At 60.9% G+C, this 22153-nt stretch overlaps 1 protein-coding gene across 1 annotated transcript in view; it reads left to right on the forward strand.

Moving 5' to 3' along the window:
• Positions 1-11105: 11105 nt before the first annotated feature.
• Positions 11106-22153, forward strand: part of CPNE7 (copine 7) — a 15422-nt gene continuing 4374 nt past the window's right edge. The window contains exons 1-13 of the mRNA XM_049622480.1: positions 11106-11279; positions 13155-13337; positions 16029-16103; positions 16256-16330; positions 16973-17056; positions 17727-17816; positions 17941-18039; positions 18379-18465; positions 18802-18861; positions 19789-19922; positions 21039-21093; positions 21606-21657; positions 21735-21868. Coding sequence (XP_049478437.1) covers positions 11106-11279; positions 13155-13337; positions 16029-16103; positions 16256-16330; positions 16973-17056; positions 17727-17816; positions 17941-18039; positions 18379-18465; positions 18802-18861; positions 19789-19922; positions 21039-21093; positions 21606-21657; positions 21735-21868 — 1302 coding nt within the window. The remainder of the gene's footprint in view (positions 11280-13154; positions 13338-16028; positions 16104-16255; positions 16331-16972; positions 17057-17726; positions 17817-17940; positions 18040-18378; positions 18466-18801; positions 18862-19788; positions 19923-21038; positions 21094-21605; positions 21658-21734; positions 21869-22153) is intronic.

Consider the following 22153-nt stretch of genomic DNA (forward strand, 5'->3'; position numbering starts at 1 on the left):
TACTCCACACCTGAAGTAAGTTTGTAAGGGGCTGACCTCCATGCTCCTGCACTTGGAGATCCTGTGCCAGGAAGGGTCAGCTGACGGGTGGGAATTTGAGGCCAAGCTGTGTCCTGGACCATCCTGTGAAGAGGGGATATCCTGGTGGCACGGTTTCCACAGCATTTGTGCAGAGAACCCAGTAAGGAGTGGGATTAAGCTACCTGACCGCAGGTGGCTCTGTGCTTGGGCTGGACCCCAGGCCTCCAGGAAAGTGCACGGCCGTGGCCTCCACCACCCCAGCACCTGTGATCCAACCTTTGGAGTAAGGGGAAGAGACCTTTGCGTGGCCTTCAGTCACCTCTGGACATACCCTGTCCCCCTTTTGGCATTGTGATACCAGAATGAAGGGCCTTTCCTGCCCTCAGGAGCCCCTGGGACAGGCTGGACACCTGAGAAGCTGGGGTAGGGGACCCGCACGCTAGGACCCTGTTCACTGGGTTCTCTGCAGCAGCCCTCTGGTTCTGTCACAGTTCTGGGTCACCTGAACTAAGCAGCTTCCAAGGGTCACTTAGCGCAGTGCCACGAACTTTTGGTGAGCGGGACCGGCCCCACCTCTGCAGGTAAGCTGCCCGAGCCGTCTGGTAAAGCCAGGCGGGAAGTAAGCCGGATCCTAGGACTTGGGGCTCCTGAACCCCACCAAACGGGCTTCTGAAGGTGCCGGGCCCAGCTGGTTCTCCCCCCTACTTGATGCGCTAAACTCCCTGACCTGCAGTTGTGAGGACTTCTTTCCTCTGCAGTCTGGAATGCTCTTGGTGGGGTCGTAGATTTTTACATCACCCAGGACTTGGGTGAGTCTGGTACCAGAAGTGATTATGGATTGGACAGCCCAGCTGGTGTCCACTCTGAGCTGTGGCCCTGTCTGGGGAGCAGGGGGCCCCGGCCCAGCCTTTCCCGAGGCTGAGGAAGGATCCCTGCGAGGTGGAGCTGGGAGCCTGGAGGGCAGGCGGTGCCAACCAGCCTGGAAAGCCTAAGTTTTTTTAATTTTTTTTTTTTTTTAACGTTTATTTATTTTTAAGACAGAGACAGAGCATGAATGGGGGAGGGTCAGAGAGAGGGAGACACAATCTGAAACAGGCTCCAGCCTCTGAGCTGTCAGCACAAAGCCCGATGCGGGGCTCGAACTCACGGACTGCGAGATCATGACCTGAGCCGAAGTCGGCCGCTCAACCAACTGAGCCACCCAGGCACCCCCGGAAAGCCCAAGTTCTGCTGGACTGGTGGTGGAACCCTGATGCCTATGACCCGGGAGCTGGGGAACGACCGGGTGAGAGTGAGCTCATGCGCGTGGTAGGCACTGCAAGGAGGCTGGGAGGACTTCCCCCGCGACTGGTCCCTGTGTGTCCGTCGGCTCCAAGGCAGCCCTCGCCACGGCCAGGGTGACGGGGTCCTCTGTCAACTGGCTGTCCCCTGGCATTCCGGCTCCTGGAGGGTTTCGCCTGGAGTGTGTGCGGAACTGCCCGGGACAGATGGCTCCTCACTCGGCTGTGTGTCTGGTGGGGCGGCAGCGGCGTGAGGCCACAGAGCAACAAGAAAACGGGGCCTCCGTCCTCTCTCTGGTGCGCAACTGAATCTTTCCGGCAAGCACGGCCTCTGACGAGGTGCCCCAGAGCAGAGAACCGGCTGTGCTGTGCCCTCCCCCGTGTGTGGTTTTAGCCACTGTGTGTGGTCATCTGATGCGCAGCGTAGGAAACTAACCCTGTACGGGGCAGATTCCTTCACCCCTTTCTACACCCGGGTAACGTTCCACCAGCTGGTGCGCTCCGGGACACCCGAGCGGGGGTCTGACGCGGAGTTCGGCTCGTCAGGCCGGTCGTGTGTGGGGTGCAAGTGCGTTTTGAGGTCAGATTCCCAAAGTGGGTTCACGGGTGTCACTAGCTATGGCCATGGCGGCCCACAGGGGTGCCTGGGCTCCTGCCACCCACCAGATGGCCCGTGTCACACGTGTACCTCTTTGCCAGTTTTCGGATAAGCATTGTTCTGATAGAAGTTGCAAAGGTGGGGCGCCTGGGTGGCGCAGTCGGTTAAGCGTCCGACTTCAGCCAGGTCACCATCTCGCGGTCCGTGAGTTCGAGCCCCGCGTCGGGCTCTGGGCTGATGGCTCGGAGCCTGGAGCCTGTTTCCGATTCTGTGTCTCCCTCTCTCTCTGCCCCTCCCCCGTTCATGCTCTGTCTCTCTCTGTCCCAAAAAATAAATTAAAAACGTTGAAAAAAAAATTTTTTTTTTAAATAAAAAAAAAAGAAGTTGCAAAGGTTTTTTTCTCAAAGTATTACTTGTTTTCTTTATTTTTTAAGCAGTTTTTGTTTCTTGTTTTTTGTTTTTTACTTATTTATGAGAGACAAAGAGCGTGCATGAGCAGGGGAGGGGCAGAGAGAGAGAGGGGAACAGAGGGTCCTAAGAGGGCTCTGCGCTGACAGCAGCGAGCCTGAGGCGGGACTCAAAGTCACGAGCTGTGAGGTCATGACCTGAGCTGAGGTCAGACGCTTAACTGACACCCAGGCACCCTATCCTGTAGTTGCTTTGTTAAAATATCTACAATTGTGGTGTTTTTATTTTATTTTAGTATTATTTTTTTCAATATTAGTATTTTTTTAAGGAAGAATTAAGATTAACACTAATTTCCACTTGCTTGAAACTGTTGTAATTTAGGGGAAAAACTACAGTTGTTTTAGGTTATTTAGGCTTTTTGCCACTTAGTTCAAGCCAGAGAGTTGAAGGAGCTAAGTGCACGTGCAAAGGGCTCCGGGTTCTTTTCTCTACTTTTTTTGTGTCTCACACATTACTTTTTATTTACAGGTACTTATATTCATCATGTTTTCTTTTATTGTTTCTGGATGTTCGCTTTTTTTTCTTTTCTAAGTTACAGAAAATATGCTCTTTGTTAAAAAAAAAAAAAAAAAATCCAGAAAAGAGAAGAGAATAAACGGAAGTGAAGGGTCCCCTGAATCACCCCCACCCTCCAAGCACCTAGAACAGCTTCTGCATCTACCCAGAGTGGTTTCCGTGAAGTTATTTTCTGGTATAGACAGCTGGCCCTTTTGTTTTCATAAGAGCAAATGGCGGGGGTGCCCAGCTGGCACAGCTGGAAGAGCGTGCCACCCTTGACCTCGAGGTTTGTGGGTTCAAGCCCCACACTGGGTGCAAAGATCACTTAAATATTTTTTTTTGACAGCAAATGGAGTCACACTGTGTGCGCTGCTCCGTATCATTCCAGCTCACCCACGTCTCTCCCTTCACTCCTGTGCCTGTAGAGGACCCCTGAAGGGGTTTTATTTAAGCAGGCCTCTATAGGTGAGGAGCCCTGGAATGCTGCTGTTAACTTGCATTTCTTTATTATTTGTGAGGCTGAGCCTCTTCTCATATTTGCTGGCAAATTATCTTTGTGTGTGTGTGTGTGTGGTTCCTCTGTTACATTCTTTGTCCATTTTTCTATTGTGATGTCTTTTTCTTGAGTTGTAGCAGCTCTTTGCATATTAAGGAAATCTGCCTTCTGTCATATGTTGACGATTTTTCTTCTAGTTTATTCTTTTCCTTTCGAGTCTTGCTTATATCTTTTTTTTTTTTTTTTTTAAGTCATTGCTGCACTCAACGTGGGGCTCTTACGACCTTGTGATCAAGTCTTGGGTGCTCTACCAACTGAGCCAGCCAGGCTCCCTGAGCCTTGTATGTTGACTGTGGTCTGGAGGGGGGATGGAGCGCTGTCTTTTAGGAGACAGTGTGCTGTGGTAGGAATACCACAGTCTGGCCTCTGTAGTAGACACGGCTTATTCTTTTTTTTGGCTTTTCAGCATTAGAACTCACGTTGGGAGCTTCTTTGAGTCCCGTGAGAAGCAGAACCCGCCTCTTTTGTAGGAGCTGAAGGCACCTACTCTCTGCCCTGCTTCCTGGCCCGCTTCCTGGTCACATGACCAGGCTCCACACTTCGCAGACTGGTCCCCTGTCCCCGGCCAGGGCACATCCTTGGTGATGCAACCTCACCGTCCTCTCCGTGGTCTTGGGGTGCCCCCCCACCAATCCCAGGGCTTCCCCAGTGTTTGGCTCCCTCAGCTGGAACCTGTTTCCAGTTGCTTGGAACTAGACCAGACATACTGAGCACGCGGACCCGGGTCTGGCTCTGGGCCTGCCTGGCACTGACCATCCAGGAGGCTTTCACTCGACATGCACCGAGTGCCGACCACAGACGGGGCACCGCGTTAGGGGAGGGAATCAGGCTGCAGGATGTAAGCAGAGCCCGATGATGGGGTAGGCACTGGGCAGCAGATCGTTGGAGGGGCCGGGGACGGTGGAAAGTAAGGTGGAGGAAATTATTGAAGGACACGGAGATGAAGGGGGAACAGGCATTCATTCACTCAGGTATTTATTCGGCACCTACTGTGTGCCAGGCGTCGCCCGGCTGCAGGGACTATATCTGCCTTGTCTTTGTGGGGTTTTCATTCTGAAGGATCCCCAGACACAGGCTCTGGCAGGCCCGCTCTGTCCGCTTCCTGCAGTGTTCTGGGCACACGTCTGTCACGGGTCAGTGGCGGGAGGTCAGAGCCCTCTGCCATCAGGTGCCTGCGGCTCCTCGCCCCCACCCCTCCTTCAGTGTGTCTTCACGTGGTCCTGGGGCGGAGCAGGAAGTGCACAGCACGTGTTGAGCGCCCCCTGCAGGCCAGGCCCTGGGGCTGCCACCGTGAGTGAGCCACAAGACCCCTCTTCACAGGTAAACCGGAACAGAAAGTGGAAGCACAGGGTGGGGCAGCTGCCTTGGCTCCAGAGAGGAAGACCGGCCACCTGGTGCCAGGCTGCAGGGGGACAGGTGGCCCGGGGCCTACAGAAGGGCCGTCAGCAGGAAGGGAAGGCTGGCCTTGCAGAGTCTTCTCCAGACCTACCCTTCCCGGAGGGGGTCCGAGTGCCACCCCACCCCCCCCACCCGGGACATCCACCTTCTCACGGCTGCTCCTCCAGAGCGCTAAGGTCCGGGGCACATGAGAGGGGTCTTGGTGACAGGCACCTGATCGCTGCCAGAAGGCCATATGGGGCTGTGGGAAAGGTGTGTGTGAGCCCTGGCTCCCCACTCTCCCCTGCAGAGCCTTAGCTGGGGCCCCTCGTTTTCAAGACTCAGTTTCTACAGCTGCAGAGGGACCCTGATTCCAGAGTGCTGGGGGACAGAAAGCGGCATAGCTCCTGCCCTTCTGGAAACTTCCCCAGAAAGGGGGATGCTTTCTGGGGAGGAGGAGGCAAAACTGGGTCACTGATGAAAGGTCTGGGGATGGAGGCAGTGTCAAAGCACCACCCAGGCGGCTCTTACCGAGAATATCATCAAAAGCCCCGGATGAGTCAGGTGAGAAGAAAACCAGGACGTCCGTCAGTCGGAGATGCCAACCCCGTGGACGCTGCACCTGCCTGCCGCCCTGACCCACACCACCGTCACCCCCCCACCCCCCGCCCCGGGGACCCTATGGGCAGCTGTGTCCTGTGGTCTGCCTGTTCCGGCCCTGGTCCTGTGGTCCCCGCCAGCTGACGTCCACGTCCTGGTCTGATACCGTCCCTGAAGTGTGTAGCTGGACCCAGCAGCTTGCTACTACTTGAACAGAGCGCAAGTGGAGGGCACCAGGCTGAGACAAGGTTACCGTGGCTCCTTGTGGCTCCTGTGTCAACCACCTCCCTCCCCCTCGGATAACTAGCCCTGGGGAAGCAGGCCGCTGGGGTCCCCGAGGCAAGCCCCGAGCATGGGAGGCCTCCTAGGTCAGGGGAACCCAAGGAAGGGACAGCTGGTTCTGGATCACCTCTGGCCTGTGGCCCTGGCCTTGGCAGGCGCTCTATACCCTCGCAGTCGGTTGTGACCTCCCAGGGGGTGAGGGAACAGCAAAGCCCCTGAGACACACTGGGAGGCCAGGATGGGCCAAGGAAGGCGAGGTACTAGGTTCTGAGTGGCGTTGCGGGGTCCAGTTAGAATCCCAGCTCTGCCCCTGCTGTGTGACCTCAGGCAAGGCATCATCCACTCTGAGCCATGGTCTTCTCATTGACAAAACAGGCGATACCACCTGCCTGGCAGGGGCTTGGGGCAGGAGGGGATGGCAGCCAGGGACTGAATGTGGGAAGTCACCAAGATAAGGGACACAGTGTCCTTGGAGGAGAAGGGTCCTGTCAGGGCTCCTTGTGTCTGAATGTGTTTGCGCTCAGGCACGTCTGTGTGTCCATGTCACGTGCATGTCTGCACGCATTTGATGCGTGTGTGCACATGGTCAGTGAACGCACGTGTGCATTTGACATGTACCTGTGCCTGGCCCATCGTGTGCCCGTGTGATCCACGTGTGTTGTGTCTGTGTGTGGTGTACGTGTGTACGGGGTGTGCACACGCGTGTGGGGTGAGGGAGGAAAGTCCCATCAGCCCCGCCTCAGTCCCGGCTCTCCGATGCTGTCATGGCAACATGGCTGAGGGTCTGAAGCCCAGCTAGGACCACGGATTGCGTGTTGTCCCAGCCGGGTGGGCCCTCTGGGTGCGACTGTCTGATTTCTAAAGTAAGACAAGTGCCACATCTTGTAGGAAAACAATCCAATCGAGACAGGTTGCAGATGTTCTGAGATAAAATGGCATTTCTCAGGAGGAAAGAAACAAAGGAAGAGAGTACGTTTGCAACCAGCTTATAAAAGGAAGAACCCAGACAGCCATATGTAGCCTGTTCCCTTTCTGGAAATCCTGTTGTTCCCCCCACCCCACCCCTGCCTATAATTTCTACAGTCAACAAGCGTTCCCAAACAACCTCTTGGCTTGTGGGGCGGTGGCCTGCGGTGGCCCGTGTCCTCCGTCTAATGAGGAGCAGGACCTGAGCCGGGGGCGGGGGGGGGGGGGGGGGGGGGGGGGGGGCGGGGGGGAGGGGCGGGGAGGGGCACGTGCGCATACATGCAAGGACTTGCCCTGAGCTAGCACGCCTCTCATACACAGCCTGGAGGTGACTCTGCTCTTGTCCCACTTTCCAGGTGATCCTGGAGGCATGAGTGGTTCTGGAACTTGCTCGAGTTCAATGCTGTGGGACAAGGGCCAGGAGCTCGGGGAAGCCTGCTGGAGTCGGCTGGTGGAGAGCACAGTGGCCTGAAATGCCAGTCGTCCAAAGCAAGGATTCTTTGGAAGCATCAAAAGAACCAAATGGGGGTGCCTGCCTGGGGAGCTCGGTCGGTTTCAGCTCAGGTCATCATCTCCAGGTTCAGGAGTTGGAGCCCCGTGTCGGGCTCTGTGCTGACAGAGCAGATCCTGCTTGGGATTCTCTGTCTCCCTCTCTCTGCCCTTCCCCTGCTCACTCGCTCTCTCTCTCTCAAAATAATAAATAAATAAACTTAAAAAGAACCAAATGGGAGTTAGTTTAATACCTCAGGGACGGTTGGTTTGATCGGCTGATCCCTCAGTGACCCCTCCCGAGCCCCTGGCTGGGCGGGAGCTGGGTTAGCGGGTGCCAGGGTGAGGCAGCAGGAGTAGGGAGGCAGACCAGGGCTTGGCAAACATTGTCCTCAAGGGAGAGGTAGTTAAGCGTGTCAGGCTCTCTGGGCCACAGCTCCTCAGCTCTGCTCTGGAGCAAACTCAACCCCAGCCAAAATGTGAGCGGACAGGCGAGGCCGTGCTCCAGTGAAACCTTATTTACAGAACAGGCGGCTACCAGACTGGGTCCCTGGTAACCTGCGGTAGCCTACTTTTATTGAGGTAGAATGCCGGTCTGTTTGGGCTGCTGAAACCAAAATACCACAGACTGGGCAATTCTAAACAACAGACATCGATTTCACAGTCCTGGAGGCTGAAAGTCCAGGATCAAGGTGCCGGGAGCCTCAGTATCTGGTGAGGGACTCCCCTTCTTCGTCTGTCCTCACGTTGGCAGAAGGGCGAGGGGGCTCTGAGGGTCCCTTTCTCACCTAACCCCACTCATAAGGCTCCACCCTTACGGACCCAAGGGCCTCCCAAAGTTCCCACCTCCTTTTTTTTTTTTTAAATTTTTTTAAGTTTATTTATTTTGAGAAAGAGACCGCGTGAGCAGGGGCGGGGCAGAGAGAGGGAAAGAACCTCCAGCAGGCCCCAGGCTCTGGGTTGCGGGGCTTGAAGTCACAAAACCACAAGATAGTGACCTGAGCCGAAACCAAGAGTTGGACGCTTAACCTACTGAGCCACCCGGGCCCCCCGCCAAAGGTCCCACCTCCTAATACCATCACATTGGGGCTCAGGATTTCAACACATGAATTCGGGGGAGGGGCATAAATATTCAGTCCATGGCATGGAAGAAGGCCATAAACCGTTAATAAAAGAAGAAACAAGTTACAAACAGAAATAGTTTGTGCCAAGACCTCATTCAACAAACGTACTGAGCACGTAGTACGTGCTGGGCACAGTCCTGGGCCCAGGGACTCAACCGTGACATGGCAGGCTGGTCCCTCACGCTGACAGTCTGATGAGCCATGTGGTAAGGGCTCAGACGCTGGAGGCAACTTTTGAAAAGTAATACAGACTTGCATGGGGAAAAGGCTGGAAGGGCAAACATCACAATGGTGTTTATGTCTGGGCGCTAGAATTCTTGTTTCTACGTGCTTCTCCACACTCTCTAAGTTTTCGACGTGGAACGTGTACTCTTATTTCCTGTACAACCATCACAACAACACATACGAACGGGGGTCTCCTCTCCCATGTCTGGCTGCCGGCCCTCCCCCTGCCCCTGCCTTCCCGGCCCTCCCTTGTCCCCAGGGTTCTTGTGGGCTGGTGGGTGAGGAGGGAGCCCCACCACCACCGCGTGTCCTGGGAACTCAGGAAGGCCACACTGGCCCAGGCCTCACGGACCAGGGTTGCGGGAAACCTGCTTTCTCTTCTGTGGCTTCTTTCCATTACTGCCATCTGGAGCCGAGGCGCAGGGTCACCCCGTGGAGACAGCCACGTCCTGTGAGGCTGTGGCCGGAGACGCCAGGCGGTCCGTTAAAATCTCTCGACCTCAGACGCTCCAACTCCCCAAGTCTGATGGTCTTTCCTCTCTCCCCTCGATGGAAGCGTCACCTGTTACTGTGGTGCTGTGTGATGTGTGTGTGATGGTGAAGAACCGAACCGCGGTCAGGACCGATGCCCTGCACCCCCACTGGCGAGTCAGGTGTCCCAGGGCGGGTTGCCGAACTTTCAGTGCCCCCCGCCCTCACCTGTGGAATGGGGCTGACTTCCACACCGCTGCAGTGAGCGCGGAGGTGTGCAGCAGGGTGGCGGGTCCACGGCCATCCACACGGGACGGCCGCCACCCGTCGGCTGCAGAGGTCAAGCGTGGAAGTTGAGCTTGGGGGAGCCGGTCCTCAGGGGAAGGTCCCCCGGGTCCTGGCAGACCGAGGAGCCGGGCAGGGAGGCCCCTGGGCCCTCGCAGGAGAGGCCGGGCCAGGCAGCGTGGTGCTGGGTTGCCCACCTGAGCCCGGGCCCTTAGTCCCACGGACGTTCAGAGAGGCCAGGAGACTTTGCCCAGCGTGCACGTGGGGCCGCGTCGCGGAGGAGCTGGCTCTGGGAGGCCTGGGGCCTGTGAGCCCAAGAGCCACCACCAAAAGCCCACATGTGTGGCTGGTGGGCCCAACACGACTCCCCTCGGCTCCGAGAAGCTGGTCTGGGAAAGATGCAGGGGCCAGAAGGCCCGGGGGGGGCCAGGCTACTCACAGTGGAGAGTGGCTAGCCCTTGACAGCTGGATCCCAAAGCTGTCTGGCCCTGTGCCGGCTCCCGAGAAGGAGTGACGGGGAGGCTGGATGGGGCAGAACGGGGCACTGACGGGCCTCAAATCCCTCTCTGCGTCTCACTGCCCTTTGCCTCTTTTTTCCCCAGGTGCCCAGGAAGTAGGCCCTTGTGCCGGAGACCAACTCACTAACCCCAGCTGCAAGGATTTCCCTTTTTTTGCCAACCGGCACATGGCGTTTGGCTTCCAGGTGTGCCTGGGGTTCAGTCCCGTCATCTCTGTGCCAGGATGCCGTCCAGGCACAGGGGCCGGGAAGACCTCTCCTGCCTGACCCTGTCTTGCCGTTGGCAGGCCCTCTGGCCTCAGAATCTTTTTCTGCAGCCCAGGAGGCCAAGGCTGAGCCCTGATCAGCCTGAGGGCATAGAGCCAGGCCCGCCAGACATGGGTCTCCGCTCCCCCCACCCCCACCCCATCCTGTCAGTCCACCTTAAAGCCTCTCCTTGTCCCCCTCCCACTATGGCTTTGGGCCAGATCTGTGCCCTCTTTTTAGGCAAAAATTGGCAAAGAGAATGGGTTGGCACGTGGTTTCTGCCTCTGTTAACACCTCCTCTTCTGCAGGCCTTCTGCTGCGGGTGGTCCAGAGCAGGGCGGGGAGGAGGGGGGGTCCCCCTCCCATGGCACCCAGCAACCGACTGCAGGGGATAAATGGCAGGGCGCCAGGCACTGTCCTGGTCAGATTCTGACCCTCAGCCCCGACACCCCCAGGGCAGCAGGGGCTCCCCTCTTGGACCACAGGTCCCACGAAGGTGGGGACCTGTTCTTTCATTTCCAGCCCCAGCCCAGGGGGTGCCTGGCACACAGTGTGTGCCCGGGAAACGCTTGCTGATGGCAGTGATTCATCACCAGATGCCGCGGGGCCTCCACATGGGCTCCTGGGGAGGAAGGCCGGGAGCGCTGGACCCCTCCTGCCCGGCCCTGGGGCAGCCGAGTGCCCCCGCCCCAGAGGGCCTGCGCGGTCTGGAAGGGCGCTGCCTGGCCTGACCCCAAACCTCTCCGCCGGGTTCCCCCCACCCCACCCCGAGAATTTGAACCCGGTGAACCCCTGGCAACCCCTGCTGCGGGACTGAGGGCGGGGTCTGGCCTCCCGCAGACCCCTCCTCGCCCGCGCCCCGCCCCTCCACGGCTCCCCATCCTCTGCCGGCCCGGCCCCCCGCCAGGCTTCGTCCCTTGCGCCGCCCCCTCCTCTGTCCCCCTTCCCCAGCCCCCCTCCCGCCGTCCCCGCGCGGTGGCGGCCGCCGGAGCCACGTGTGCGGGCGTGCAGGGAAGCGCGGCCACGCCTGGCCCGGCCATCATTCCCGACGCGGCGGCCCCTCGGTGCGCCCGGCCGGGTCCCCGAGCGCCGGGTCCCCGAGATGAGCGCGGGCTCCGAGCGCCCGGCGGCGGCGGCCCCCGGAGCGGTGCCCGCGCCCCGCGCCTCCAGGGTGGAGCTGCGGCTTAGCTGCCGCCACCTGCTGGACCGCGACCCGCTCACCAAGTCCGACCCCAGCGTGCTGCTGCTGCTGCGGTCCCAGAATCAGTGGGTGCAGGTAGGGGCGCCGGCCGGGCCGAGCCCAGCGGCGACTGGGGGCCTGGAGCTGCGGACGCGGAGACCGGAGGCGGTGGGCAGGGGACCGGGTCTAGAGAGGGGGTGTCCGGCACTTGGGGGGCGCTGGACCGGAGGCGACTGAGAGGACCCCCAGGTAGGGAGAGGGAGCACCCCAGTGCGGGTTGCGAGCAGGTATCCCGTTTGGGGGGCTTGGGGACAAGAGTGAGGCACCCAGGCTTGAGGGTGCTGGCAGGGAGCTTTCCTAAGGGGCACAGAAGGGCCTGGGGGCTGCAGAAGTGAGTGGCGTGGCCCGAGTGGTGACGCAGGGTGGGCCTGGGCTCGTGGGTCCCCCCGGCCTGCGGGGCACGCAGGAGGGACACTTGTCTGCCAGGTCCTCACCCATCAGGCAGAGGCACCCAGACCGCAGACCAGGGAGCACCGAGGGTCGGGCAGGGCTGCTGGGTTAGGGGGAGCTGCTGCCCGAGGCTGGGGCATTAGGGAGCCAGAGATTGATCTCTGGCCCACCTGGAGGGCAGCCAGTCGCCTGCTTTCCTGTAGGGTCCTGCGGACTCCAGCATGAGTGCCGAGCCCCAGGTGACCCAGCGCAGTGCACGTGGCTGGGCTGGGACAGCTGGGGTCTGGTTTGTGCTCCCCACAGACCCAGTTCTTCCTGTGATACCTTCTGGTCCTGGGGGTCACTGGGGTGCCTGTCCAGCCTGCCGCCCCTAGTCACCCCCAGCCCAGCCCTCCCCATGTGCAGGTCGTGGCAACAGCTCAGGGCCCTGTGCGTTGTGCAAAGCACTGTCTCAGTCACCACTCCTGTGTGTACATCATCTTGAAAGGCCAAGAAAGGCGGGTTGTGGGCTGGAGAGGTTGGGGGTTGAAGCCTCCCTGTGCTCTAGCGCGCCCCCTGGGGAGGACCTGGGTGGGGAAGCGGACAGGACGTGGTGGAGGCAGACCCGCGGGGCCCCCACCTGTGAGGACACAGTGCTGGAGGCTCCAGGCGCCAGCTTCTGGGGACCTGCTTTTTGCTCCCCCGATGCCGTGACCTGGTCTCTTGTGGTCTCTGGACCACCAGCCTCCTGGGGCCGCAAAACCCTGCCCGTCTTCGACCTTGGAGGCAAAGGGCCTGCCCCAGCCCAGTGTCTTTGTGGGGGGGGGGGGGACACTGGGGAGGATCTGTGACGAGGGGTGTCTGTGCCCTAGCCTCCCGTTAGTCTTTGTTTCTTGGCCTTGGCACTACTGGGTGCGGATGTCCCTGAGGAAGGATGGCCCACAAAGGCCCTCCATCTGCGAGCGTGGGAGTTTGTGGACACTGGAGGGACCCTCCCCAGGCTGGGCTGTGCTTTGGGGACAGAGAGGGGCCCAAGATGTAGGAGAGATATGGCACCCAGGGGGAGTCTCTGCCCCCCACCCCAGTCTCCCTGCCTGCCCAGCTGGGGAGAGATCTCCATTTTGGGTTTGTCCAGCCCAGGATTCTGATCCAACTCTGTTCCTGATCGGACTGCTTTTGCACGGGACCCTTCCCCTCTCCGAGCCTCAGTTTCCCCATCTGTGCCGGGGGTGGAGCAGGCTGTGGTGGGCATGACATGAGAAAATGCAGAGACTGCAGCCTGTGGCTGGTCAGGGGTGGGGGTCTTTATTTCAGGGAGGGAGGTGCCCCCCCACCCAGGGGTGGCCGGAAGCCATGTGGGGTTTGGAGTCCTGAGGATTAGAGTGCAGGTTGCTGGGGGAGGGGGACTTCCCAGGGTACGGCCTGGAAGTGAGTCCTTCAGGAGCACGAGGGCAGGGGAGCAGAGGCTGCGGGCCAGTGCCAGGCACAGGGCGCTAGGGAGAGGCGGGCGGGGGGCGACCTACTCCTATTGGCTGCTTGCAGGTGGACAGAACGGAAGTTGTCCAGAGCAGCCTGCACCCTGTGTTCTCCAAGGTCTTCACGCTCGACTACTACTTTGAAGAGGTGCAGAAGCTGCGCTTTGAGGTCTATGACACCCGGGGACCCAGCGACCTCGGCTATCAGGACGATGACTTCCTTGGGGGCATGGAGTGCACCTTGGGGCAGGTGGGCTCCGTCCCCTCGGGAGGGAGGAGGGCAAGAGAGATCCCGGCGCGTGGAAAGTGCAGCTGGGCTAATGCTGAGGGCTGGGGGCGGGGCGTGGGGGAGGGTGGGGGACAGCGGAGCCCCAGGCTCCGCAGAGGTCCCTCCCTCCCGGACAAGTATCCTGCTCTGCCCGTCTCCACGGTGACTTCCCTTAAAAATTCCTTATTAGCTTTAAAAACGCGTGGTTTTGAGCTGGGTAACACAGGCATATAATTCAAAATTCAGGAAGTGTAGGGGCGCCTGGGTGGCGCAGTCGGTTAAGCGTCCGACTTCAGCCAGGTCACGATCTCGCAGTCCGTGAGTTCGAGCCCCGCGTCGGGCTCTGGGCTGATGGCTCGGAGCCCGGAGCCTGCCTCCGATTCTGTGTTTCCCTCTCTCTCTGCCCCTCCCCCGTTCATGCTCTGTCTCTCTCTCTGTCCCAAAAATAAATTAAAAAAAAAGTTGAAAAAAAACAAAATTCAGGAAGTGTGAAAGGCAAGCCATGGGACGCGCACCCTCGCCTGTCCACGAGTTCACACTCTCGCGTGAGAACGTGAGGGGGTATTTCTTCTCTGTGTGTATATACGTATATATTTTAACACAAATTACGTACACTATTACTGTTCTGCGCTGCTTTCTTCGCTGCCGTGGCACGAGATCACTTCCACCCCGTGACGTCAACGTGTCCCCGCTCCGCCCTGCAGCCGGCCGGCCAGCCCGCTGGGGGCTGCTGTCACCAGAGGGACAGTTTGCAGTCCTCAGATGATGTCCCGTCCACTAGCTGTTCCGTTAGCCGCATAGCAAGAGTGCTTGCCAGCCACCACTGAGACAGCCTGGGCACCGGGCTGCAGGCCACACGCTTCGCTCTCAGCCTGTGATGGGAGATGCTTCCTTTTTACGGAGGCATGATTTCCATCCAGGAGAACGCGGAGACCTTAAGGGTTGATGTTGATGAGTTTAGGCACCTGTCTTCCTGCCCATCACCAGCTCACATCACCCTACAGACCCCTCCTCTCCAGCACGCCCCTGCTAGTTTTGCCTGTTCTAGAACTTCCTGTTCATGAATCACACAGTGTGTTCTCATTTGTGCCCGGTTTCTTGCACCCAACGTGATGTCTGCATGACTCATCCCCATGGCCGTCTGCGTCGGAGCTGATCTGGGGTGGGCCCCCTGTCATCCCATTTTATAGATGACAGCACGGATCACTGCACAGCAGCAGAGCGGGATTTGACACGTATGCATGGACTGCATGTACACACGGGCACGAGTGCACGGACGCGTGTATGGATGCATGCACGGACACAGAGAAACATGTGTGAGCACACACGTGTCGAGATCGACTTGTAAACTGTAGACAGTGAAAAGGCCCATCGAGGCCGGCATGGCCCTCAGGGCAGCTGCAGTCAGTGGTCAAGGGTATGGACAGTGGCCCTGAACCCCAGCTGCATGACCTTGAGCAAGCCCCTGACCCCTGTCTGAACCTCCAAGCATCAGGCACCTCAGTGGGTATTGGAAGGGACCAAGAAGAAAGGGCTTATTGACCATACACTGGTTCACACAGCAGCTTTCCCACTTCTCCTGATCGGAGAGCCCGTAGCAGTGCAGCCCGTAAGTGGGAGAACCTGGGGCCACACGGCCTCCCTCCCTTCACATCTTGCGGAGAGCTTTCCCACCCTTAGCCCGTTTTGACCTTCCGGCACGCAGGCAATGTTCCCGTGTGCTCGGAAGCCACTAGGTAGGCAGGAGCCGAGGGGCGGGTGGCTGGGAATACGCCGTGTGCTGTCTGGACTTAGCTCACTTTGCACGGTCGCCCCCGCTCCAGGAGCTGGCCACAGGTGGGGCCAGGTGAGCATTGATGAACGTCGGGGGTGCTGTCACCATGGCGATAGCGCATGTTTCTGCGTTGGCCAGCAACGAGTGGAGTCCCCTACGAAGTCATGGGCACTTTGGCAGCCGTGGGGCGGGGTGGGGGCGCGGGGGCGGCGGGGGGGGGGGGGTGCGGGCTGTCATCCTTGAGCTCTTCTACAGACCAGAGCGCATACTGCCTCAGTGCTGCCCTCTGGTGAGCAGGTGCCCTGGCTGCATACAGCTGCCCTGTGTCAACTCTCGGCCCCAGTTAGGGGCTTGTAGCCAAATGAGGGCCAGGTGAAGGGGAGGGGGTGGCCCAGGTGGGCAGGGGCAGGGGGGAGCCCACGGGGAGGCCGCACAGGGTGGTGGAGAGCCAGGTCACACTCTTGCTCCCGACCCTTTGCCACCTCCACAGCCGGGAGTCCAGTGTGGCGCCCAGGAACACCCTCGGCCCCCTGCTGGCCGGGGGGCTGTTTGAAGCCCCCCACTGCCCTTGGGGCAGGGACCAGGGACACCCCACACAGCCTCCCTGAGCTGCTGGGGAGCTGGGGCTGGGTGGGCGTTCCTGACCCAGCATGTGGGGCTGTGGCCCCAGGCGGTGCCTCCTCACAGAGCCTGTCTCCCCTCCTGACAGGAGGGCCAGGTCCCCAGTGAGGGGCGGTGGCCACACAGAGGGATGTCAGGTGGCCGAGCGACTCAAGGGAGGGCGTGGGGCCCTGGGGTGTTGATTTGGAGGAGCTGGGCTGCCCCGGGAGACTGAGGGCCGGGTCGGCATGCGCGGGGGGGACCGGAGCTGACCCCTCCCTGGCTGTTCTGACTTCCAGATTGTGGCCCAGAAGAAGGTGACCCGTGCCCTGCTGCTCAAGTTCGGCAGGAATGCCGGCAAGTCCACCATCACGGTGAGGCCGCCCGCCTTCCCGCCCAGCCCCTCCACCCCGCAGACCCCACCCCTTTCTCCTCGTGGCTCTCAGAGGCCTGCCCCGAAGGCAGCTGGCGAGGCCCCGGGCCGCCTGGGGGCCTGTGGAGCTCGGAGCCCTGGCTTTCCTCCCAGGTGACAGCTGAGGACATCTCCGGGAACAATGGCTACGTGGAGCTTTCCTTCCGGGCCAGGAAGCTGGACGACAAGGTGAGTGGAGGCTGCCCGCGTGGGCCCAGGGCACGTACTGCCGATGCCACGAGACCCGCCCCCCCCCCCCCCAGCTTTGCCCTCCTGCGTCGGAGCCTTCGTCTCTAGACGCCACAGACGCAGGGCTGCCGAGTGAGGAGCACGCCGGCCACCCCTGTCACCATTGTTCCTGTGCCCTGAGCCCCTTCCTGCCACATCTGTAAGTGCTCGTGCCTCCTGAGGCAGGGGCACTCGTGGCCCCTGTTTAGTGACGGGGACACGTGCTCAGGGCCGTCACCATCCGGACAGTGGAAGAACTGGCCGTGAGCTTGGCTCCGTCGGGTGCTCACACAGGGTGGGGGCCCAGAGCAGGGTCTCAGCTGGTAGAGGCCGTCCCCTGGGGGGGAGGAGCAGGGGCGGTGGGGGTGCCAGCTGGGGGTGTGCACACGTGGCTGGAGGGAGGCTGGGCCCGGGCCCGGGAGTTACAACAAAGCTGCTGGGGGGCCAGCGAAGGCTCTAGAGGGGAGGACAAGGCGTTGGATCATTCTGAGAGGCTCTTGGGAAGGGTCATGCCCTCATTTCCTAGCTAAGGAGATAGAGGCTCCAGGGGTGCAGCCTCTGTCCCCCCTCCAGGACCAAGCGCAGCCTCTGCCCCTCCTCCAGGACCTCTTCAGCAAGTCAGACCCCTTCCTGGAGCTATACCGGGTCAATGACGATGGGAGTGAGCAGCTGGTGTACCGGACCGAGGTGAGGGCTCCCTGCCCTGCACCTTGACATCCCCTGCAGAACTTTGGGGACGGAATGAGAAGAGAGGGGCAGAAGCCAGCCTGTCTCCCCCCGACCCCGGGTCCTCCCAGCACCCCGACGGCTGCGGGGGCCTTCACCCCCAGCACCCAGCTCCTTGCATCAGGGAGCCAGCAGGCCAGGCCGTCTGCCACTAGAATTCACAATTGTGTTTTGTTGTCCCTGCCTACAGGTGAGATGGCATTTTAGTTACAGCAGTGAGAGAGCACTTCCTTTTTTTTTTTAAGCATATTTATTTTGAGAGAGAGAGCGCGTGTGCACGTGCAAGCAGGGGAGAGGCAGAGGGAGGGAGAGAGAATCCCAAGCAGGCTCTGAGCTGTCAGCATCGAGTCCGACAAGGGCTCCGTGTCAAGACCGTGACCTGAGCCAAAACCAAGAGTCAGGCGCTCAACAAACTAAGCCACCAGGCACCCCAAGAACATTTGCTTGTGAGATAAATTAATTTGAGTAAAAAAAGAGGCTATTTAAAGAAAAAGCTGGGGGTCCAGAGGGTCCAGGAACGTGGCACAAGTTACGAAGATGGTTCCTGAAGGACCGGGTTCAGAACTACAGGGGCCCTGGGCCCCCAGTCCTGCCTGGAACCTGAGCCGGCCCCCCCACCCCCGGCCCACAGGTGGTGAAGGACAACCTCAGCCCCGTGTGGGAGCCTTTCAAGGTGTCGCTGAACAACCTCTGCAGCTGTGAGGAGACGCGGCCTCTGAAGGTGGGGGTGGCAGGGGGGGTGGCAGGTGGGGGGTGGCAGGGGGCTGGCCTGGCTGCAGGGGAATGGAGACGTCCAGGTGGGGGGCCCGGAGGGGCCGGTGGCCTGAGGGGCCTCGGCTCCCCAGTGCCTCGTCTGGGATCACGACTCCCGCGGAAAGCACGACTTCATCGGGGAATTCTCCACCACCTTTGAGGAAATGCAGAAAGCCTTTGGGGAGGACCAGGTGAGCTGGGGCCCCTCCCTGTCCGCCCCCCCCAAACAGGGTGGAAACAGGGTGAAAGTGGGGCCCTGCCCCATCTGCTAAGGGTTCTCTGGCAGGAGCCTCAAGAAGCAGGTAGGGCACCAGCCTGAGCTGAGTTGGCCCCAGAAATTGCTATTGTCAGCAAACCCCCGAGATCGAGGACCACGCCTGCCGGGTGGCCAGAGTAGGGACGACAGTCACTGTGTTACAGGTGGAAAATGCTGTCCGGGGCTGGGGTTTTGAGGCCTCCCTGCCCCCTTGGAGCGGGGTTTGGGCACTGGCGCTCTGGGGTGGGGGTCTCCGTCTCTCCCTGTGCCCCAGGCCCAGTGGGACTGCGTGAATGCCAAGTACAGGCAGAGGAAGCGTAATTACAAGAACTCTGGGGTCGTCATCCTGGCAGACCTGAAGGTGAGCTGCGGCCCCTGCCCGCAGACGCCCCACTCACCCACAGTGGGGAGGGGGCTGGCTCCCGCCTAAACTCGACAGAGAGGCAACGGGGCACAGGCGCACCCCTCCCTGCAAATCTCCCCGTTGTCAGATGGACGCCAGGGGTCTGATGGTCCCCAGTACGTGCGGGAGGGAGGTGGGAGGGATGGACAGGAGGGGGAGACAGAGGAGGGGAATGGGGTGGGGGGCTGCCCCAGGCAGAGAGCTGGGGGAGAAGGGCAGGTGCCCGGGGCTCCGGCCTCAGTTTCAGGGTGTGGGGCGTCCTGGGCGGGCCCTGCCGACCTCCCTGCCTGGAAGTCCTACAGGGTTCACTCTTTCCTGGACTACATCATGGGCGGCTGTCAGATTCACTTCACCGTGAGTGCACGGGCCCCTCCACACCAGCAGAGCCCGGGCGCCCTGCCCACCCTGGATGTAACTCGGAGCCTGGCCCGGGGCCCGGGGCGGATGTGCAGAAGTGGGTACAGCGAGGCCCCTGCCCGGGCTCGGGGCCCTTCCCGTGCAGATGAAGTGGGCAGTTGGGTCTCAGGAGCTGCCCGGGGTCACCCTCCACGAGAGCAGTGACAGCAAGACGTGTGTGGCAAGAATGCAGTGGCACCTGTGGCGGCCGGGGACAGCGCCAGAAGCCACGAGACCCAACAGCGGTGGCTCTGGTCCGGAGCTGTGGGTGTCAGTGGGGCGGGAGGGCCCGGCGTCCGTGCCTCTGTGTCGCCTCACCGCTCGCTCGTGGCTGCACGGGTCCGGGTCTTGCCACCCAGTGGCAGCCAGATTGGCCTGAGGGAAGCGTCCCGGCGGGGCCGCGTGGGGACCCCAGCCCGGGGCTTGAACTCGCAGTCCCTGCCCAGGCAGAGAGGCAGCAGAGAAGAGATGCGCCTGGTCATGGCACGGGTCCCTTGCCAGCAGCCCACCCCGCGCCCAGGGCACTTGGCTGCAGGTGCTCGGGGCTCAATGTGACCACGCCCTGGGCCGTGGGCCGGTATCACCCGAGTGGTGCTTCTTTCCACCTGGGGATCTGCGTAGACGGGGTTGGCAGGGTCCGGGCTTGCTGCTCAGAGCCAGTGCCCACTCTCCCCAGGGTGCCCTTTGCCCCAGCACAGAGCCCGGCCCTGGGACTGTCACCTCAGGAGTCTCCTCAGACGGACCCCGGGAACTGCTCTAGTTTGCACCCCTCACCAAGCAGCTCCCCACGCCTCCTTCCCTCTGCCTGTCAAATGGGGGCTCTGGGTGCCTAGTCCCGCCCAGGTGGGAGAGGGGCCCCCGGCTCATGAGCCCGGGTCTCTGCAGGTGGCCATCGATTTCACAGCCTCCAACGGTGACCCGCGGAACAGCTGCTCTCTGCACTATATCAACCCTTTCCAGCCCAACGAGTATCTGCAGGCCCTGGTGGCCGTGGGAGAGATCTGCCAGGACTATGACAGGTGCGGTCCCTGTCCCCCCCCCGCCACTGGCCTTGTCCCCAGGACTATGACAGGTGCGGCCCTGCCCCTACTGCCCTGTCCCCAGGGTGATGACAGGTGTGGCCCCACACCCACTGTCCTGTCCCCAGGATTATGACAGGTGCGGTCCCTGCCCTTCCACTAGCCCTGTCCCCAGGACGATGACAGGTGAAGCCCTGCCCTTACTGCCCTGTTCCCAGGACGATGACAGGTGTGGTCCCTGTCCCCCCCACTGGCTTTGTCCCCAGGATGATAACAGGTGTGGCCCTGGCCCCACTGCCCTGGACCTAGGACGGTGACAGGTGTGGCCCTGCCCCCACTGTCCCTGTCCCCAGGACTATGGCAGGTGTGGTCCCTGCCCCCCCATCACCCTGTGCCCAGGACGATGATGGGTGCGGCCTCTACCCCCCATTTGCCCCTCGCCTCCCTGCCTCCCTGGACTCCAGCGCAGACTTGGGCCCAGAGGGTCATCATGACTCTACACTGACCAGAGGAACCTGCCTGAGGCTGGCAGTGCGTGGGCCATGGTGGGTGGGGCTCGCTCCACAGGCCAGACCCGATGTCCTGCGTGGCTGATCTCTGAGGTGAAGCTCGGGTCAAAACCGGCATGTGTTGACATGGGGCTGGGCCTCAGTCACATGGCTTTCACCCTGCGTGCACGCACACACACACACACACACACACACACACACACACACGGGATCTGTGTCCCACTTTACAGACCAGTAAACTGAGGCCATGGACAAACAGAAAGCTGTCGGGGTGGGTGGCAGACAGCGGAGGTCCCAAGTCAGGAGGCCAACGCTTCCCAGGGTCTGGTTGCCTCCCCAGGAGGTACCTGCTGCTCCCAGAGCAAAGACAGAGACTGAGGAGACGGCTCCACCCCTGCCTGGGTGTCTTCACTGCTCAGTGCCTCAGTTTCCCCCACGCGGCTCGGAGCAGAGCCAGCCCCTCGGGAAAGTGTCAGCCTGGGCCTGGTCACCCAGGGGTGGATCAGAGCCTGGCTGTCCTGGTTCTGGTGAATGTCTCCCCGAAGCACCCCCGCCCCGCCCTCAGGGAAGTCAGGGGCCCCGTGTGAGACCGCTGCTTCTTTTCCAGTGACAAGAGATTTTCTGCTCTGGGGTTTGGAGCACGGATCCCTCCCAAGTATGAGGTAGGGGAGCCTGGGGACCGGGTCCCCACCCCCTTGCCTCTGCCGGGGGGCCCCCAGGGCCCTGCTGCTTCTCCCCAGCACAGGCTGTCCTGGGTCACCTGCTGCCTCTGCCTCTCATTGCTGGGAACCGGCTCCTAAGTGACAGTGGGCAGACTGCGGAGACCCTGCGCTTGCGGCCAGAGAGGCTGACCTTGGTCACCCAGCACTAGTGACCTCTGGAGAACTGAACACAAACTCCGTGTCTCTGTCAGGAGAAGGGGAATGAGTCTGGAATCTTCAGCCGCAAATAGCAGTTCACCTGGCTTAAGCCCGAAAACGTGGTGGGAGGGACTTCTTGGTTAATGCAACTCAAAGCCTGGGGCCTCCTGTCTGCCCTCTGACCCGGGGTACTCCCTCCGCCAGGCTCTTTCCACATGCTGGTCCCGGGGGCTGCAAACCTACCGCCCCCCGTAGGCGGGGGTGTGGGGGTCCTGAGGGGTCACCCAGCTGACAGTCCCTCTGTGCCCACCCAGGTGTCCCATGACTTTGCCATCAACTTCAACCCTGAGGACGATGAGTGTGAAGGTAAAGGGCACGAGGCAGGCCTGGGGGGGGGGGGGTGCGGCGTGGACCGGGCCGGACTCACCCTCCTTCCCCTGTAGGGATCCAGGGCGTGGTGGAGGCCTATCGGAACTGCCTGCCCAGGGTCCAGCTCTATGGCCCCACCAACGTGGCCCCTGTCATCTCCAAGGTGGCCCGCATGGCAGCGGCCGAGGAGAGCACTGGGGAGGCCTCCGTAGGTACCTGGGGCAGGTGGTGCGCTGGGGGCTGGGTGTTTTAGAAGGGGTGTGTGCCGTGGGGGGCCTGGGGCCAGGGTATGGTCTTCTCTCCTCCCCCTCCTTCCCTCCCTCCCCTTCCTTCTCTCCCCCCTCTTCCCTCCCTCCCCCTCATTCTCTCCCCCTTCCCTCCCTCCCCTTCTTCCCTCCCCCTCCCTCCCTCCCTCCCCCTCCTTCTCTCTCCCCTCTTTCCTCCCTCCCCCTCCTCTCCCCCGTCTTCCCTCCCTCCCCCTCCTTCTCTCCCC

This window comes from Panthera uncia, assembly GCF_023721935.1.
Source record: "Panthera uncia isolate 11264 chromosome E2 unlocalized genomic scaffold, Puncia_PCG_1.0 HiC_scaffold_20, whole genome shotgun sequence".
Taxonomy (NCBI): domain Eukaryota; kingdom Metazoa; phylum Chordata; class Mammalia; order Carnivora; family Felidae; genus Panthera; species Panthera uncia.